At 40.8% G+C, this 13558-nt stretch overlaps 1 protein-coding gene across 1 annotated transcript; it reads left to right on the top strand.

The window, feature by feature from the left end:
• Positions 1-4880: 4880 nt before the first annotated feature.
• SPX (spexin hormone) lies at positions 4881-13516 on the top strand. The gene is made up of 6 exons (XM_046011807.1): positions 4881-4886; positions 5282-5362; positions 5548-5605; positions 6161-6223; positions 7417-7500; positions 11976-13516. The coding sequence occupies exons 1-6, from the start codon at positions 4881-4883 to the stop codon at positions 12032-12034; spliced, it is 351 nt and encodes a 116-aa protein (XP_045867763.1). The 3' UTR covers positions 12035-13516.
• The last annotated feature ends 42 nt before the right edge of the window (positions 13517-13558 follow it).

The raw sequence follows: 13558 nt of genomic DNA, 5'->3' as shown, positions 1-13558 counted from the left end.
TGAACTGCAGGTCTTGACTATTGTCTGGTGAGCCAGAAGTCTTAAATCTTTTTAACAGATTTCTAACTTTGTCCTCTGTGCTGAAAGTTTCCAACCTCTACCCTTCTGCTACCTGTACCCCATGGAGGAACTAGGAAACAGAAGTAGAATGCCCCAAATTCAACGACTGGCACACTTCTCCACAACCTTACCTCTACTAGCTCTCTAATCAAAAGGTCACCTCTGTCATACCGCTCTTGACTCACTATAGCAAAACAGCTGGTCCATCCTTGTCCTCTCATAGAACTTTCCACTTGTTTAAAGTATTTGATTACAAGAGAGATTTTCAAGATTCAAAGCCTCGAGGAGGAAGACTGTAGACGCTGACCAATGAGTGGGAAGTTTTATTTTGCAGAGCAGGCCTTCTCTGTGCCCCTGAATGTCAGGTAGGCCTTTGAGAAAGTGACTTCTATTTGTGAGACAGCTGGCCGGCCTATAGGGCAGACCCACCCACCCTAGCATAGAATAAAGCAAAGTTAGGAGAATGAACCAATGACCTCATTCATATTATACCCAAATCCTCTGTCATCAAAGGAGTAATTTGGATCTTTTATTATCATAACAGCCATTATCCAGGTAGTGACCTGAGATAGGAGTGTTTTCTATGTGAACACAATTATCACTAACCTTGTAAAATAACAATTTAAACAATGACCATTATTGTGTAAATGGACCTGGGCACAATTCAGTCAACTGGAAGAACTGATACAGGCAAAATGGTCTCCATTGAATATGCCTTTAAAAAAAGGTGTATCTTAATTTGTCCAGTGCCCACTGCCTGGTCATAATATCAGCAGAACAAAATTCAGTGGTTTTATCCGTCAAGAGCTTCTCTTCGCCCATCTCTAAGTTTGCACCTGTTTAAGTCCTAGAGTGTTGTGATTTAATAAAATCGTATTAGGAGGCAATGCCATTTTAGACAAATGCATTCTAGCATGTTGCTTTTGATAAGACTACAATATTGATAATATGTCAAAACCATTCTCATTTGTGCATATTATGCTGAAAATGGCAGCTTTGACGTAAAGCATCTTCTCGTGAATTCATTAGCTAAGCTTTTATAAACAAACCACATTATGCCTTTTCCTTAAAATTGTAAATTCGAAACGTGGTTTTTTCGGTGATTCATTTTCCTGTCCCCCTTTCTAAAATGTTTATGTGTTTTTGGTACGGAGAGGGGGAAATAGGTATTTTGCTTGTTTGTTAGGTGACCTAGCAGTTGAGTTTCACTTACAAGTTCGTTTGAAACAAACCCATGTATAATTTTATTTCTTTTATTGCCCTTTTTTGGAAGTTGCTATAATCCCTTGAAATTAAATTCTAAAATTCTGAAGTCTGATATTTAAAGAAATGTTAAGATTTTATCCAGTTTTGGTGTTAACCTATTAGTCCATGGTTTTTATTCTTTCCTGTCTTCTAGGATTGTGGGAAACACTATAGTAATGACTTTGACTCCTTCTGGCTTGACTTATGCTTTAAAGGGTGTAAATAGGGGCGCCTGGGTGGTTCAGTGGGTTAAGCCTCTGCCTTCGGCTTGGGTCATGATCTCAGGGTCTAGGATCAAGCCCCACATCGGGCTCTCTGCTCAGCGAGGCGCCTCCTTCCTCCCCTCTCTCTCTCTGCCTCTCTGCCTGCTTGCGATCTCTCTCTCTCTCTGTCTAATAAATAAATAAAATCTTAAAAAAAATAAAAGGAGTAAATATTCCACAAGTTTCTACGTACAGACAACTTTCTGTATTTCACTCTCATTTACTAACCAAACCTCATGTCTTCACAGGCTAGCAAGTCTAAATATCAAGCACCCAAATTGCAATCTCTCTTACATCTATTTGAAGATAGATATCATCAGCCCCTCAAACTTCAATCCCAAATCAAATTTATTTGTTCTCTCCCCATACTCCTTAATATTTCTATGGTAACCATTCTCTTAGCCACAGAGACTCTGAAGTTCCATTTTTATCACCTAAATCCTCTAAAGCCTTACTACTCAAAATGTCCTATGATCAGTGGCTTAACATCCATCAGCGTCACCTGGGAGTTTATTAGAAATGCAGAGTTTCAGTGGTTTAGATGGTTAAATTCCTACCTTAGGCTCAGGTCAAGATCCCCCAGCCCGGGGAAGGAAGCTCTGAGGCAGGCTCCTGCTTGGCGGGGAGCCTGCTCCTCCCTCTCTTTCTGCCCCTCCCACCCACTCATGCTCTCTCTCTTTCAAATAAATGAAATCTTTGGAAAAACAAAAAGGAAAGAAAAGAAAAGAAATGCCAAAGTTCAGATGTCACCCTACCTGTACTAAGTCAGAATCTGCATCTTTACAAGGTTCCCAGGTGATTGATATGCATATTAATTCCTGAGGAGCACTACTCTAACTTTTAGAGGAAAGGGATTATCTTTCTTACCTAGAGTACCCTAGCCTATAGTGGATACTCAGGTCCTTCAGTATCTGCCTATGTATGTAACCGTTTCACCTGGGTATTGATATACTTGGCATCCTCTCCCTCTTGCTTTCTACACATTCCTTTTTGCAGTAACTTTCTCTTCAGCATCATCAGTGTTTCCTTCTCCTGATCATCACCATCAGCATACATGTTCTGCAAATGGTTTGTTAGTTGTCATTAGGAAAAATCAACTAACCTGATTCTAGTAGGACACTGCAGATGGTTTTCCCATCCTGCAGTCTGACATAAGCACCATAGGCAGTATTGCCCCTGCAAACTCAAGCCTAACACAACCACTGCTACATCAGAAAATGTCTCTCCTGAGTCCCACTTTCCTCCATCCTAGCTCCAGATTTCCCATCCAAGTGGGTCTGTCTGATTGGTGAAGACTGTGTCACATGCTAACACCCTACCTGCAGGGGAGGCTGGGAAAATGAGTGTCTGACATTTCCACCTTGTAGAACAGAAGTCAGGCTCTGCCTCCCACCAAGATTCATAATGCCATAACTCATAATTTAAGGAATTTTAGAAATTCCCTAAAAATGAAAGAGTTCAGTTGTTACTGAAAGGTCAAAAAATAATAATATACTTCCACCACACTCAAGCATTTACCTTAAAAAAAAATTCATTTTTCCTTTCCCCCTTTCAGTGAAATGTAGTGAAGCTAACTTTAAAATGCTATCTGCACTTGTCTTTATTTCCTCATATCCTATTCACTTTCAACCCTCTCCAGTGTAGCTTATGTCCTCAAAAACCATTTTATTTCCAAATCCAGTACACACTTCTTGGCGCTCATCTACCATAACCTCTCAGGGTCGCTGAATATTCTGCTGGTTTCCATGGCCTCATGGTCTCCAGGAATTTCTCTTTTCTTTCTGATAGCTTCACTTCAACTTGCTTAGCTGGCTCTCTCTCTGCTCATCTCTGCAAGTTTGTTTTCATAGCCCTGTTCCTGATTCGCTTCTTTAATTCCATTCACTCTCAAACTGTTCTTGTTCAATCCCAATCCCTTTCCTGTCTTAAAATTCTTACAATTCTTAAATTTGACCATTTCTGCCTTTAGAAAAAAAGCTGTAGGCTGGTGGCCTCTTTGCTGAGCTCTGTAGAGTTTTGCATTTCCAACTGCCTACTTCACACTTCAATTTAGATCCTTAATGTATATTTAAATTTTAATATTCAATTTAATTCATCTTTCTAAACTGGCTCATTATGAAGTCTCCCAATTTCAGTAAATGGCTTTATCATACCCAGTGTTTAAGCCAGAAACCCAAGACTCATCCTTGATTTATTTTTCTTATACATTCATATCCCATTTATCCACAGGTTCTAAATTTTATACCTCCAACAAGAATCCCAAATTCATCTACAGCTCTCAATTCCCTGCAAGTCCTTCCTAAGTCTAAGCCATCATCATCCTTTGCTTATAATCATGTTTCCATATGAATCATTTCTTCCTCTATGACCTCATTTCAAATTACTCTCCCTTGTCACCCCATGACCACTCATTGGTCTCCCTATTCCTCAAACAAGCCAAGCTCTTTGCCATCCAAGATTTCATTTTTCTTTTTTCCTCCTATTATCCTAATTCTCACTCATTCATCTCATGTCTGACTCTACCTGATTTTTCCAGAAACCTCTCAACTTCTACCTTCCCTAAAGTATCCCACTACTTATCACATCACCTCACTTATTTTTGCTTTATAAAACATTTAAAACATCTTAAAATTACCTTGTTTACCTGTTGACTAGTTTTACAGAAGTTCTCCCCTGACTAGAAGATAAGCTTGATCACAGCAGAGACAGTGTCTTTTTAATGCATGGCTGTGTCCCTTCAACTAGAAGGAGAAATGTCTGATACATAGTAGGGATTCAATAAATGTTTGTTAAATAATTGAATGGGTACAGAAGTGAAGGAATGATGTAGAATTCCACTGAGATTCCCTAACCTTTTTATTTCTACGCAAAGATTCATGTTTAGTCAGTCATCAGCTTGATAACAAGCTACCCAAGACAAGTTTGCTTACTTTATTTGTTTACTTTTGATTCAACTCAGGCTTGTTAATCATTTTCTCTACTACTAATAATAAATTGGGAAGCTAGCAGGAAAAGTGAAAACAATGATGCTGATATATTCCTAATATCTCCTGGCTGAGGTGGTCAGTATCTAAATAAATGATGTGCACTCATCAATCATTTCTTTACTTCCTGCAAATGAATCTCCCTGGAAAAACTGTCAGATCCTCTCAATCTTGAATACTGACAAGAAATCCCTATGGACTCCTTAACTCTAAGTGAAGATCAGGAGGGATCCTTGACACTAAGATTTAAAAGCCCCACTCTCAGAACAAGATTAGAAAACTGGTAGGTAAAGTTACAGTTATTGCAGGTTCTGGAAAGGAGCTGAACATGAAGGTAAGTGAAAGTTTTATTTACTCGAGAATTTTAAGCTGTTTACGAAAAGTTTTATAGCTTTTTGCCTATTTTACCTTTAATAAGCATTTTATAGGCCAAATGATATTGAAACAATACACCTTAAAATATCAGAATCATATGATTTTGCTAAAAAAAAGATTACTCATTTTGGGCAAAGTAATGAAAGTAACATATTTCTAAAAAAATTTTTTTAAAAGATAATTCTTTTGTGGTTTAACTAGAAGGCAGCCTCGGTAATCCCCCTCTCCTCTACATACTGAGTATAATTAAAACAGAGCACATGGAAAAGTTAAGAAGTTCGTAATTTTCCAGGTGTCACAGAAGTAGAAGATCCCATAGGCACAGAAATTACTTTCTTTGCTCTTTTCTTATAGAGACTCAGAAGTCTGGTGGCAACAACCTTGGCTCTTTTCTTAGTGTTTTCTTTCTTGGGAAATTCCAGTAGTGCGCCACAGGTAATCAAACGCAAAAACTGGGGCTCCTGGATGTTGTTTCTTTTTTGTTCCTTTCCTTCCTTACTTTCCCTTCCTTCCTTCTGTTTCTTCTCCCTTCCTTCCTCCCTCTCTTCCTTTCTTTTTTCTAACAGAGGACTGAGCTACAATGTCTTACTAACTGCTTTTCTCTTCTCCCTGGGTTGTAGGGACTCTTTGAGAGACGGAACTGGACTCCTCAGTCTATGCTCTATCTGAAGGGTGCACGTATGTTCCAAATACTTTGTTTTTCCTACAACAATAAAGGAGGAACCTTCGGGGTGCATGAATCCATGGGACAGATGTGTGGGGAGAGAGTAATATCGAGTGTGTTCCCTTAAATAATCGAGGTCAGCCTGGTCTCCGTCAAAGAAAAGGGATGGGAGATCTGGCAGGGAAGAGAAAGACTCCCTGATTATTAGAACTTTTCCATTCTGAACTGGAGGGTTGCTGGCTCTTGCCTGGGAAATGCCGCAAGGACCCTGGAACCCAACCACTGCTCAGAACCCATTTGCCGGGGCTGGCAGGGCGCGGGCAGGCGCGGGGACAGGGCGCTGCAGGGCGCGGGCAGCGCAGGGGCAGGGCGCGGGCAGCGCAGGGGCAGGGGGCGGGCAGGGCGGGGGCTGCAGGCGGAACGCGGGAAAGCAGGCAGTCCTCCGCGACCCCTGCCGTGGCGGCGCCGCCCCACCCCTCCGAGCCTGCGGACTCTAGGCGCCGAGCCCAAGTTTAACCCCGGTTGTTGAGCACCTGGGAGGCGCTGAGCCCCGCGTCTCGCCTTTGCAGAGGGGCGTCGCTTCATCTCGGACCAGAGCCGGAAGAAGGACCTCTCCGACCGCCCGCCGCCGGGTGAGTGAGCGAGGGAGGAGGAGACTGGGGCGGCGACCCGCAGCAGGACCCAGCAGGCGGACGCGCTCCGCCCTGCGCCCGGCTCACAGCGGCTTCGCTCCGGCTGAGAAGCAACTCCGGGGCCGCCCTGGGGGAGAGCCGGCCAGGGCCCGAGCTTAAGCTGGCAGCCGCGGCGCCTCTCACTAAAGCCGAACTCGGTCTGGGCTGTTCGGACCGCCCTCTGGCCGCCGGGAGTGCAGAGGTCCAGGGGGAGTTATCCGAGGACAGGCCAGGCCTGGGGGTTCACCTAACAGGAGTAAAGGGGGGGGGGGGGCGAGAACCGTGCAACTACTCCCAAAATGTACCTCCCCGTTTATGCCAAGATGTTTAAACGGTTTCCTCTTAAATGTTTTTGTTGTTATTAAAGTACTGATTTACGTGGAAACATCAAATGTACGCCCCTATTACATTACCAGAAGGGGCTATAAAGCCGTTCAAAAGCAGAAATAGTTATGCGGCACCTGGGTGGTTCAGTGGGTTAAAGCCTCTGTCTTCGGCTCAGGTCATGATCCCAGGGTCCTGGGGTCAAGCCCCACAATGGGCTCTCTCCTCAGCGGGGAGCCTGCTCCCCACATGCCGCCCTCTTTCTCTGCCTGCTTGTGATCTCTGTCTGTCAAATAAATAAATACAATCTTAAACACACACACACACACACACAGAGAGAGAGAAATAGTTAATAGGTAGGGACCATTAAGAATAGGGCCAGGGCTGATACGAGCGAGCCTTATGTGTGGCCAGGAATGCAGATTATTATTTCTAACAGCTTTGGACGGAAGGAGAGAGGAAGTAGCCCAGGCTCCCAGGAGTACCCATTACGTCTAAATGTTTCTGCCCAGACATTCCATTTTAAGCTCTGAAGGGTGAAATCATTCAGGGTTCTTTACCTTAATCCACCCTCCATTCGTGTTGTTCTCTGTAGTCTGTAGTTTAAATTCTCTTCCATACCTGTAATACACACCATAACCAATTGTAAGTAACATATACAGGAAGTGTAAAATGTTTCAATTCTTTAAAATCAGTCTTCTGTATAAAGGGTGGGGGGGGGTTGCTGAGAGATCAAAAATCTATTTCATAAAGGTTTTTCTATTTATAGCATATCAGAATAGGGGGTACTTAAATGGTAATAGAATCTGTACATGCTTTTGTTTCTCCAGAAAGACGCAGCCCAAATCCCCAGCTACTAATTCTTGGAGAGGCAGCAGCTCTGCTCTTGGCTTCTTTGCAGAAACCACAAGAAGGTACAAGTATAGGGACTTCTTTCAGCTGCAGCACAGGGAAGCTTTGATTACTTTTGGGATTCTGTGTTCAATACAACAAAGTTGCCTTTATTCAGATTTTTAAATATAATTAACAGTTGTCCCCTGACTCCAGAAACTCAGACATGTTTATTATATAAACACTAGTACATTTCTCATTAAGGAGAGTCCCCAGGAACATAAAAACATTTCTTTGATGATGCTGGGGAATTGCATACTAATTTCATAATCCAGAGCCTACTGTAACCTTATTTCACTTAGAACCAAATGAAATTGCTGAAAATGAAATATTTTTATTTGCATATATAGCATTGTTATGTGGTACATCCTAATAGATATGGGCCAGTTCTGATTCTAAGCCTGTGTAATTTCCATTGTACAGCTCCTTCTGTATGAAGATTAGGTGTACTTTTCAAATAGGGACATTTTGTCCATGTCTTATTGAAATCACAAGTTGAATTAAGGCATCTTGCTGCTATATACGCCAGTGCTTTGGAGGACATAACAGGGTTCAAATCCTGGTTCTGCTGCTTTACAAGCTGGATGACACTGAGGCTTCGTTTCATATTGGTAAATGGAATAATGATACCCATGTGCAGGATTGCTATGAGACCCGGTTGAAACAAGGTACATAATTTTAGTTACTATTAACAATAGAGGTCATCAAAGCATAATAAACAGACCCAGAATTTTTCCCTCTCAAAAATTGTAATGATGCCATATTGTGACATAATTTAAATGTTTAAGTGTTTTAAAAATATATAGCAAGTGGTCTGGTGGTCAAAGCACAGGTTGCTGCTGGCCTAGTGCTCTGACACTTATGCTAATGGAGAAGACATATACATCCTCAGTGCCTTGTATGGGGAGGGCCCTGCAAGGAGAAGAGAGCAAAGGATACTTTCTGGCTTCAAGCTTATAGTTTTCTTGTGAAAAAGATACCAATGAAAAGCAAATCCAAGAGACTGGCATTGGGTGTCTTCTGAATTCAGAGCAAGGCTGGGGCTCCTGTGGGGGTAGACGGGATTATGTGCACTACGCCTGCGAGGTACCAGCTACCAGAGCAGGCAGTGAAGAAAGCAGATTGAGGGTAAGCAAGAATGAGAACGACCTTTGTAGCAAAAAGATAGGGTGAGGAGTGCTTGGGTGGCTCAGTCAGTTAAGCATCTGCCTTCAGCTTAAGTCATGATCCCGGGGTCCTGGGATTCAGCGGGGAGCCTGCTTCTTTCTCTGTCCCTCACCCCCACTTGTGCTCCCATGTGCGCTCTCTCAAATAAATAAATAAAATCTCAGAAAAAAAAAAAGATAGCGTGAGCAGTCAGTGGAATAGCAGAATGCAGGAGGAGTGGTTATGTTAGAGCTAGGACAATGATCACCTGCTTTTATTACCACTACCTGGAGCTAATAGTTGTTGTGGGCTTACCGTAATGCAGGGAGTCAAGCACTGTTCTCAGCACATCATATGCATTAATCCATTTAACCCTAATGGTGACCCTGGGAGGTAAGCACATTATTATCCACCCTCCAGGTGAGGAAATAGAGGCATAGAAAGATTAAGTAGCTTGCCCACTATTGCATAACAGGTATTTTTTGGAACTGGGGTGAAGAACAAAAGTAATTTACTCTTTGAGAATCAGGAAGATGCCTTCTGGATTGGCAGCAGAGGGACGACGTGGTGAAGGAGGATGTCTGATCATGGCACAGGGAATAACAATAAGAACTGTAACAATAGCTACAATATAGGAAGGTCCGCTGTGTGTCAGATATGGATGTGAAACTTCATAGCTCAGAAAACTGAATGTTCATGAAGTGTGTTTACTTTCCCAGGGTCACACCATTATTGATGTTGGGATGTTGGGATTTTAACTCAGGTCCATGCGACTCTACAACTCTCTCCATTATGCCATGCCAGCTCTCAAATGCATTGTGTCCAAGAGGAAAGACCCGTAGAAGAGAATCAGGGAGAAGCCAAGGAACGTGACAGGAAACCACAGGAGTGAGCAGGGGGGTGCTGTCAGTCATGGGAATTGATGGGGACGCTCAAGTCTGAGGGATCCTGGAAGGAAGAATAGATAAAATAGATAGCAATTTACTGAGGGTATAAAAGGGAATCCAGAGTCCAACACATTTTGAAATGGTGATACTGGTGATGAATGAACATTTATGTGGATATAATTAAGGTTCGGTTTGAGGTAACAGAAATAGTCTAGTGAGTAAAAGTGCGTAGGTTAGCGGTTCTCAACTATCCACCTATGGACTGATTCCATTGGAGTTAACCGGAGGACTTACTCAAAATACAGTTTTCTCAGCCTTAGACCCAGAGATTATGATTCTGTGAAAGTTGAATGATCTCAGAATCTGTATCCTTGAGAAGTTCCCCCAAATGATTCTGATGATCAGCCTGATATGGGAACAACTGGAAATTCAGAGCCAGTTACTAAACTGAAATCATGAAAATGGAAATCTCTTCTAGGCCTCAAATAGAGCAGGAGAAAGGCATGTAATAAAGGATTTGCCTTAGAGAATACCGAGAGATGAAGGGAAAAGGAGGACCATCCTATCAGTGAAGGGGCATTCCAAGGAGAAGGCAGCAATGCAAGAGGAGAACCAGGACAACAGCATTTCCAGAAAGCAAGGGTGGAGAGTTTCAAGGAAAGAGTGATTAAAGCAGCACATGTAGCAGAATGGTTAATGAGAGAGCAGAAGTCAACAGGAAAGGAAGATCGTGCTGGCTATGAGAGGTCATTGAACAGCAGTTCACAAGATTTCTGCTCAGTTCCTGCCCAGTGATATTGCTTGCTACTGCCATGCCCCTCCTGAAACCTTGTTTAGAAGGAATTTGTGAAAAGAAAAAAGCAGGTACTAGCCAGCATGGCTCTCAGAGCTCTTGCAATGAAAAGGTAAGAAATGGTTGCTAATGGGTAGAAGATGCTACAGCCAAGGTGCTTCTTGTAATTGACTAGAACTCTATTCTAAATTCCACATTCAGTGCATTTACTATTTGTAAATGTACTATTTACTATTTACTATTGTTGAAATAGTAACTATATAGTATAGGATAGTAATAGTACTATTACTATAGTACTATTTACTATTTGTTGAAATCAGTAGGAAGAGAGTGCTGGCGAAGATGGGTCAAAAGAGAAGTTTTAGATTTGGTTGCTGGAAAGAGGTATGGATCCAGAAAAAAAAAAAAGCGAACTAAAATGGAATGGGGAGAAGTTAATTTTAAGAGGGGAAGAAGGATTTTCATTAGCAACTTTAAGGAGGGCTCCAGAAAACCAATACTGTACTATATGTTAACTAACTCAAATTTAAATTTAAAAAAAGAAACTTTAGGGAAGAATGTGTGTGATGATAGGTCTCAATTTCAAGTCTTTTTTTTTTTTGGAAAATAAATGTAATTTTTTGATCATTAAAGTTTCCAGAGTAGTTTGGTTCTGATGATGAAATAAGGAAACAAAGTCTACTAGTTTAAATTGAAGGAAAAGTTTTTAATTTCCATATGATATATTCATTACTATTTTAAATACCTTTACTATTTTCATTCTAGAGTCCCTAAGCGTTAGGAGGCTCTTATTTTATATAGTGAGTTTTTATTTTAGTGACCAATGTAAAAAGATACACTTCTTACTGAGTTGTTGTTTTTTTTTTTCCTTAAAGAACAGCCCATCATCTGTCGTATTCTAAAATGTGCCAGCAATTCAGGTTAAAATGTAACTCAGACATGAAAATTATATTGTAACTAACTAAAGGAATGTGGTTTTATGTAGAGATAACCTTAGAGAAAGTTAGGAGAGGCATTCTCTGGCAACCTCCTCTCCCTACCTCTGGGAGGTTTTAGCTCTTCTACTCATTGTTACAGTCCCAGGAACCTGCGATAGTCTGACTGCTTACTCACTCTGCCTCTAAGTGATACCTCATGTACTAAAGTTTTCCAATCCCATCCAGCTAACAAGTGTCCTTTCCTTTTGTCTCATTTCTTCCCCAGGTCTAGTCTAGCTCACCTAATAAGAGAATATGAGCAAAAGTGTTCCTGTGTCATGTTTCCCAAGTAAGATGCATTATTAACAGGAAACAGTAACTTAACAGGAGGCAGTACCTTGATGCAATTGAATGGTTCTTGTGGTGGGTTTTAAAGACCTGAAGGGGCACACTTAGAGCAGGACATGAGGCCTTTTCAGATTTCTACCAAGCATACCACGTTATAGTTTCATTCATTCTGGAGAATCAGATGTGAAATGTGAGTTCCCTTATGTGTCTTGAGCTCAGGAGGAAGATTTTTAAATCAAAACAATCAAAGCACACTTTTTTTTGATTCTCAGTAGCAAAGTGTAGGAGTTAACATAATTTAGGAAACTAAATGTTTATTTCTTAAGGTTCTCTAGATCTTATCCTTTCCCCTTTTAAAACACAGAGAAGTGTGTTTATTTTATGTACTTTTTCTTTTTTTCTTACAGCTAGAGAAGAAAACTTTGATCAAACCAGAGTCCTAGAAGACAGTCTACTAAACTGGTGAAAGTAGACCAAGTTACATTTAAATATAGTTCCATTCTTGTTGAAAACATGAACCATGTAAATAAAGCCCTTGGACCCTTTTTACTTCAGTTGTAATGTTAGGAACATGCATAACCAGTTTTATCCTTTCCAGAAGCAAAGGAATGTAGGGTTCTTAGCTGGGAACATCATGGCCTTCTTTCAGGGCTTCAGGTCCTATTTAGGTCACCATGTATCTTACTCCCATTTGTAATTATAAGACTGGAGACTATTTAGAGTGTGTTTTCTATTTGTTACAAGTATCTGTCTTGATGTAGTGAGTCTTAGTTGTTGGCTTTTTCATTCCTTTACCCTTGCATTGTCCTGTACTCAGCAGTACTCTCTCTTTTCTGCCTCCCCCCTCTCCCCCAGTCTCCATGGGGGTTGAGGGGAGAAAGCTGGAGGGGAAAGAGCAGAGTGTCTTCTTTTAGTTCATTTTAGAGTAAGTTGTTAAGAAGGGAAGGGGAAGGGAGGTGACTGGGAAGAAGCCCGTGATAAGAACACTTCACTGTAGTTGCTGAAAGGGGGGGACAGAGGACCTGTTAGGCCAGTAGAAGGTTCCATAGTGGGGAGCTCCCCTTTGTGCTCTTTGGGGATCTCCCTGAATTCAGGGAGTTACTGGGAAATAAGCAGATGGAGACAGCTCTGCTCCTGGGTACATTGTATAAAAGGAACAAACCAGTTTTTCAGAGGTAACTCATGTTTCACAGCTAAACAGACTCAAAGACTGCTTCTTGTAATTGACTAGAACTCTAGGCTTTATTTTACATTAAAACATTATATAAAGGCACCCTGATAACATCAGTACACGGTGATATGCCTCATCTGCTCCTTCTGAAAACTTTTAAAACAATCTGAAAAAATACACACACACACACACACACACACACACACACACATCCACAGTGAACATAATAACCTATTTATTTGGAGTTACAATATGATCAACATGTTCATTTTTTTGACCTAATTAGTTGAGAGTTGTTTTTGATAAATGTCATAAGTGGAAAGTATTGTTAATTCTTATTGTTATCAGTATATAGCTATTATTCAGTAGCTAAAGGTTATCTTTATGTGAATGGATCTGTACCTGGGAATTACAATTTCACTATGTTATGAAGTCAAAACCCTGCTTATACGATTTGTCTGTATCTTGTTATCATAATTGAATAATGAAACTATATTCAAGTAATTGTAACACTGCTCTTCCAAAAATAAAATGCTAACATTAAAAAAAGTGGTATCATAATAGGCACTTGTCATTTATTATGATTTAAGTGGATTTTCTAGATAGTGCATATGTCCAGTTTATTGAGATTTTACTCATCTGACATAGAGGTGTACATACTGGCTATTTAAACATTATGCTTATTCCAAGACTATTTTAAAACAACATATGAAATAATTCTACCCACAACTAAATAGAACAATCTCAAGTGTTTCACACTAAAACAAAGTTTTTAAAAACTTTCTAAATGACCAAGAACTATTAAAATAATACAGTATC

Source organism: Meles meles, chromosome 7, assembly GCF_922984935.1.
Source record: "Meles meles chromosome 7, mMelMel3.1 paternal haplotype, whole genome shotgun sequence".
Classification (NCBI taxonomy): domain Eukaryota; kingdom Metazoa; phylum Chordata; class Mammalia; order Carnivora; family Mustelidae; genus Meles; species Meles meles.
This window is presented reverse-complemented; position numbering and strand designations above follow the sequence as displayed.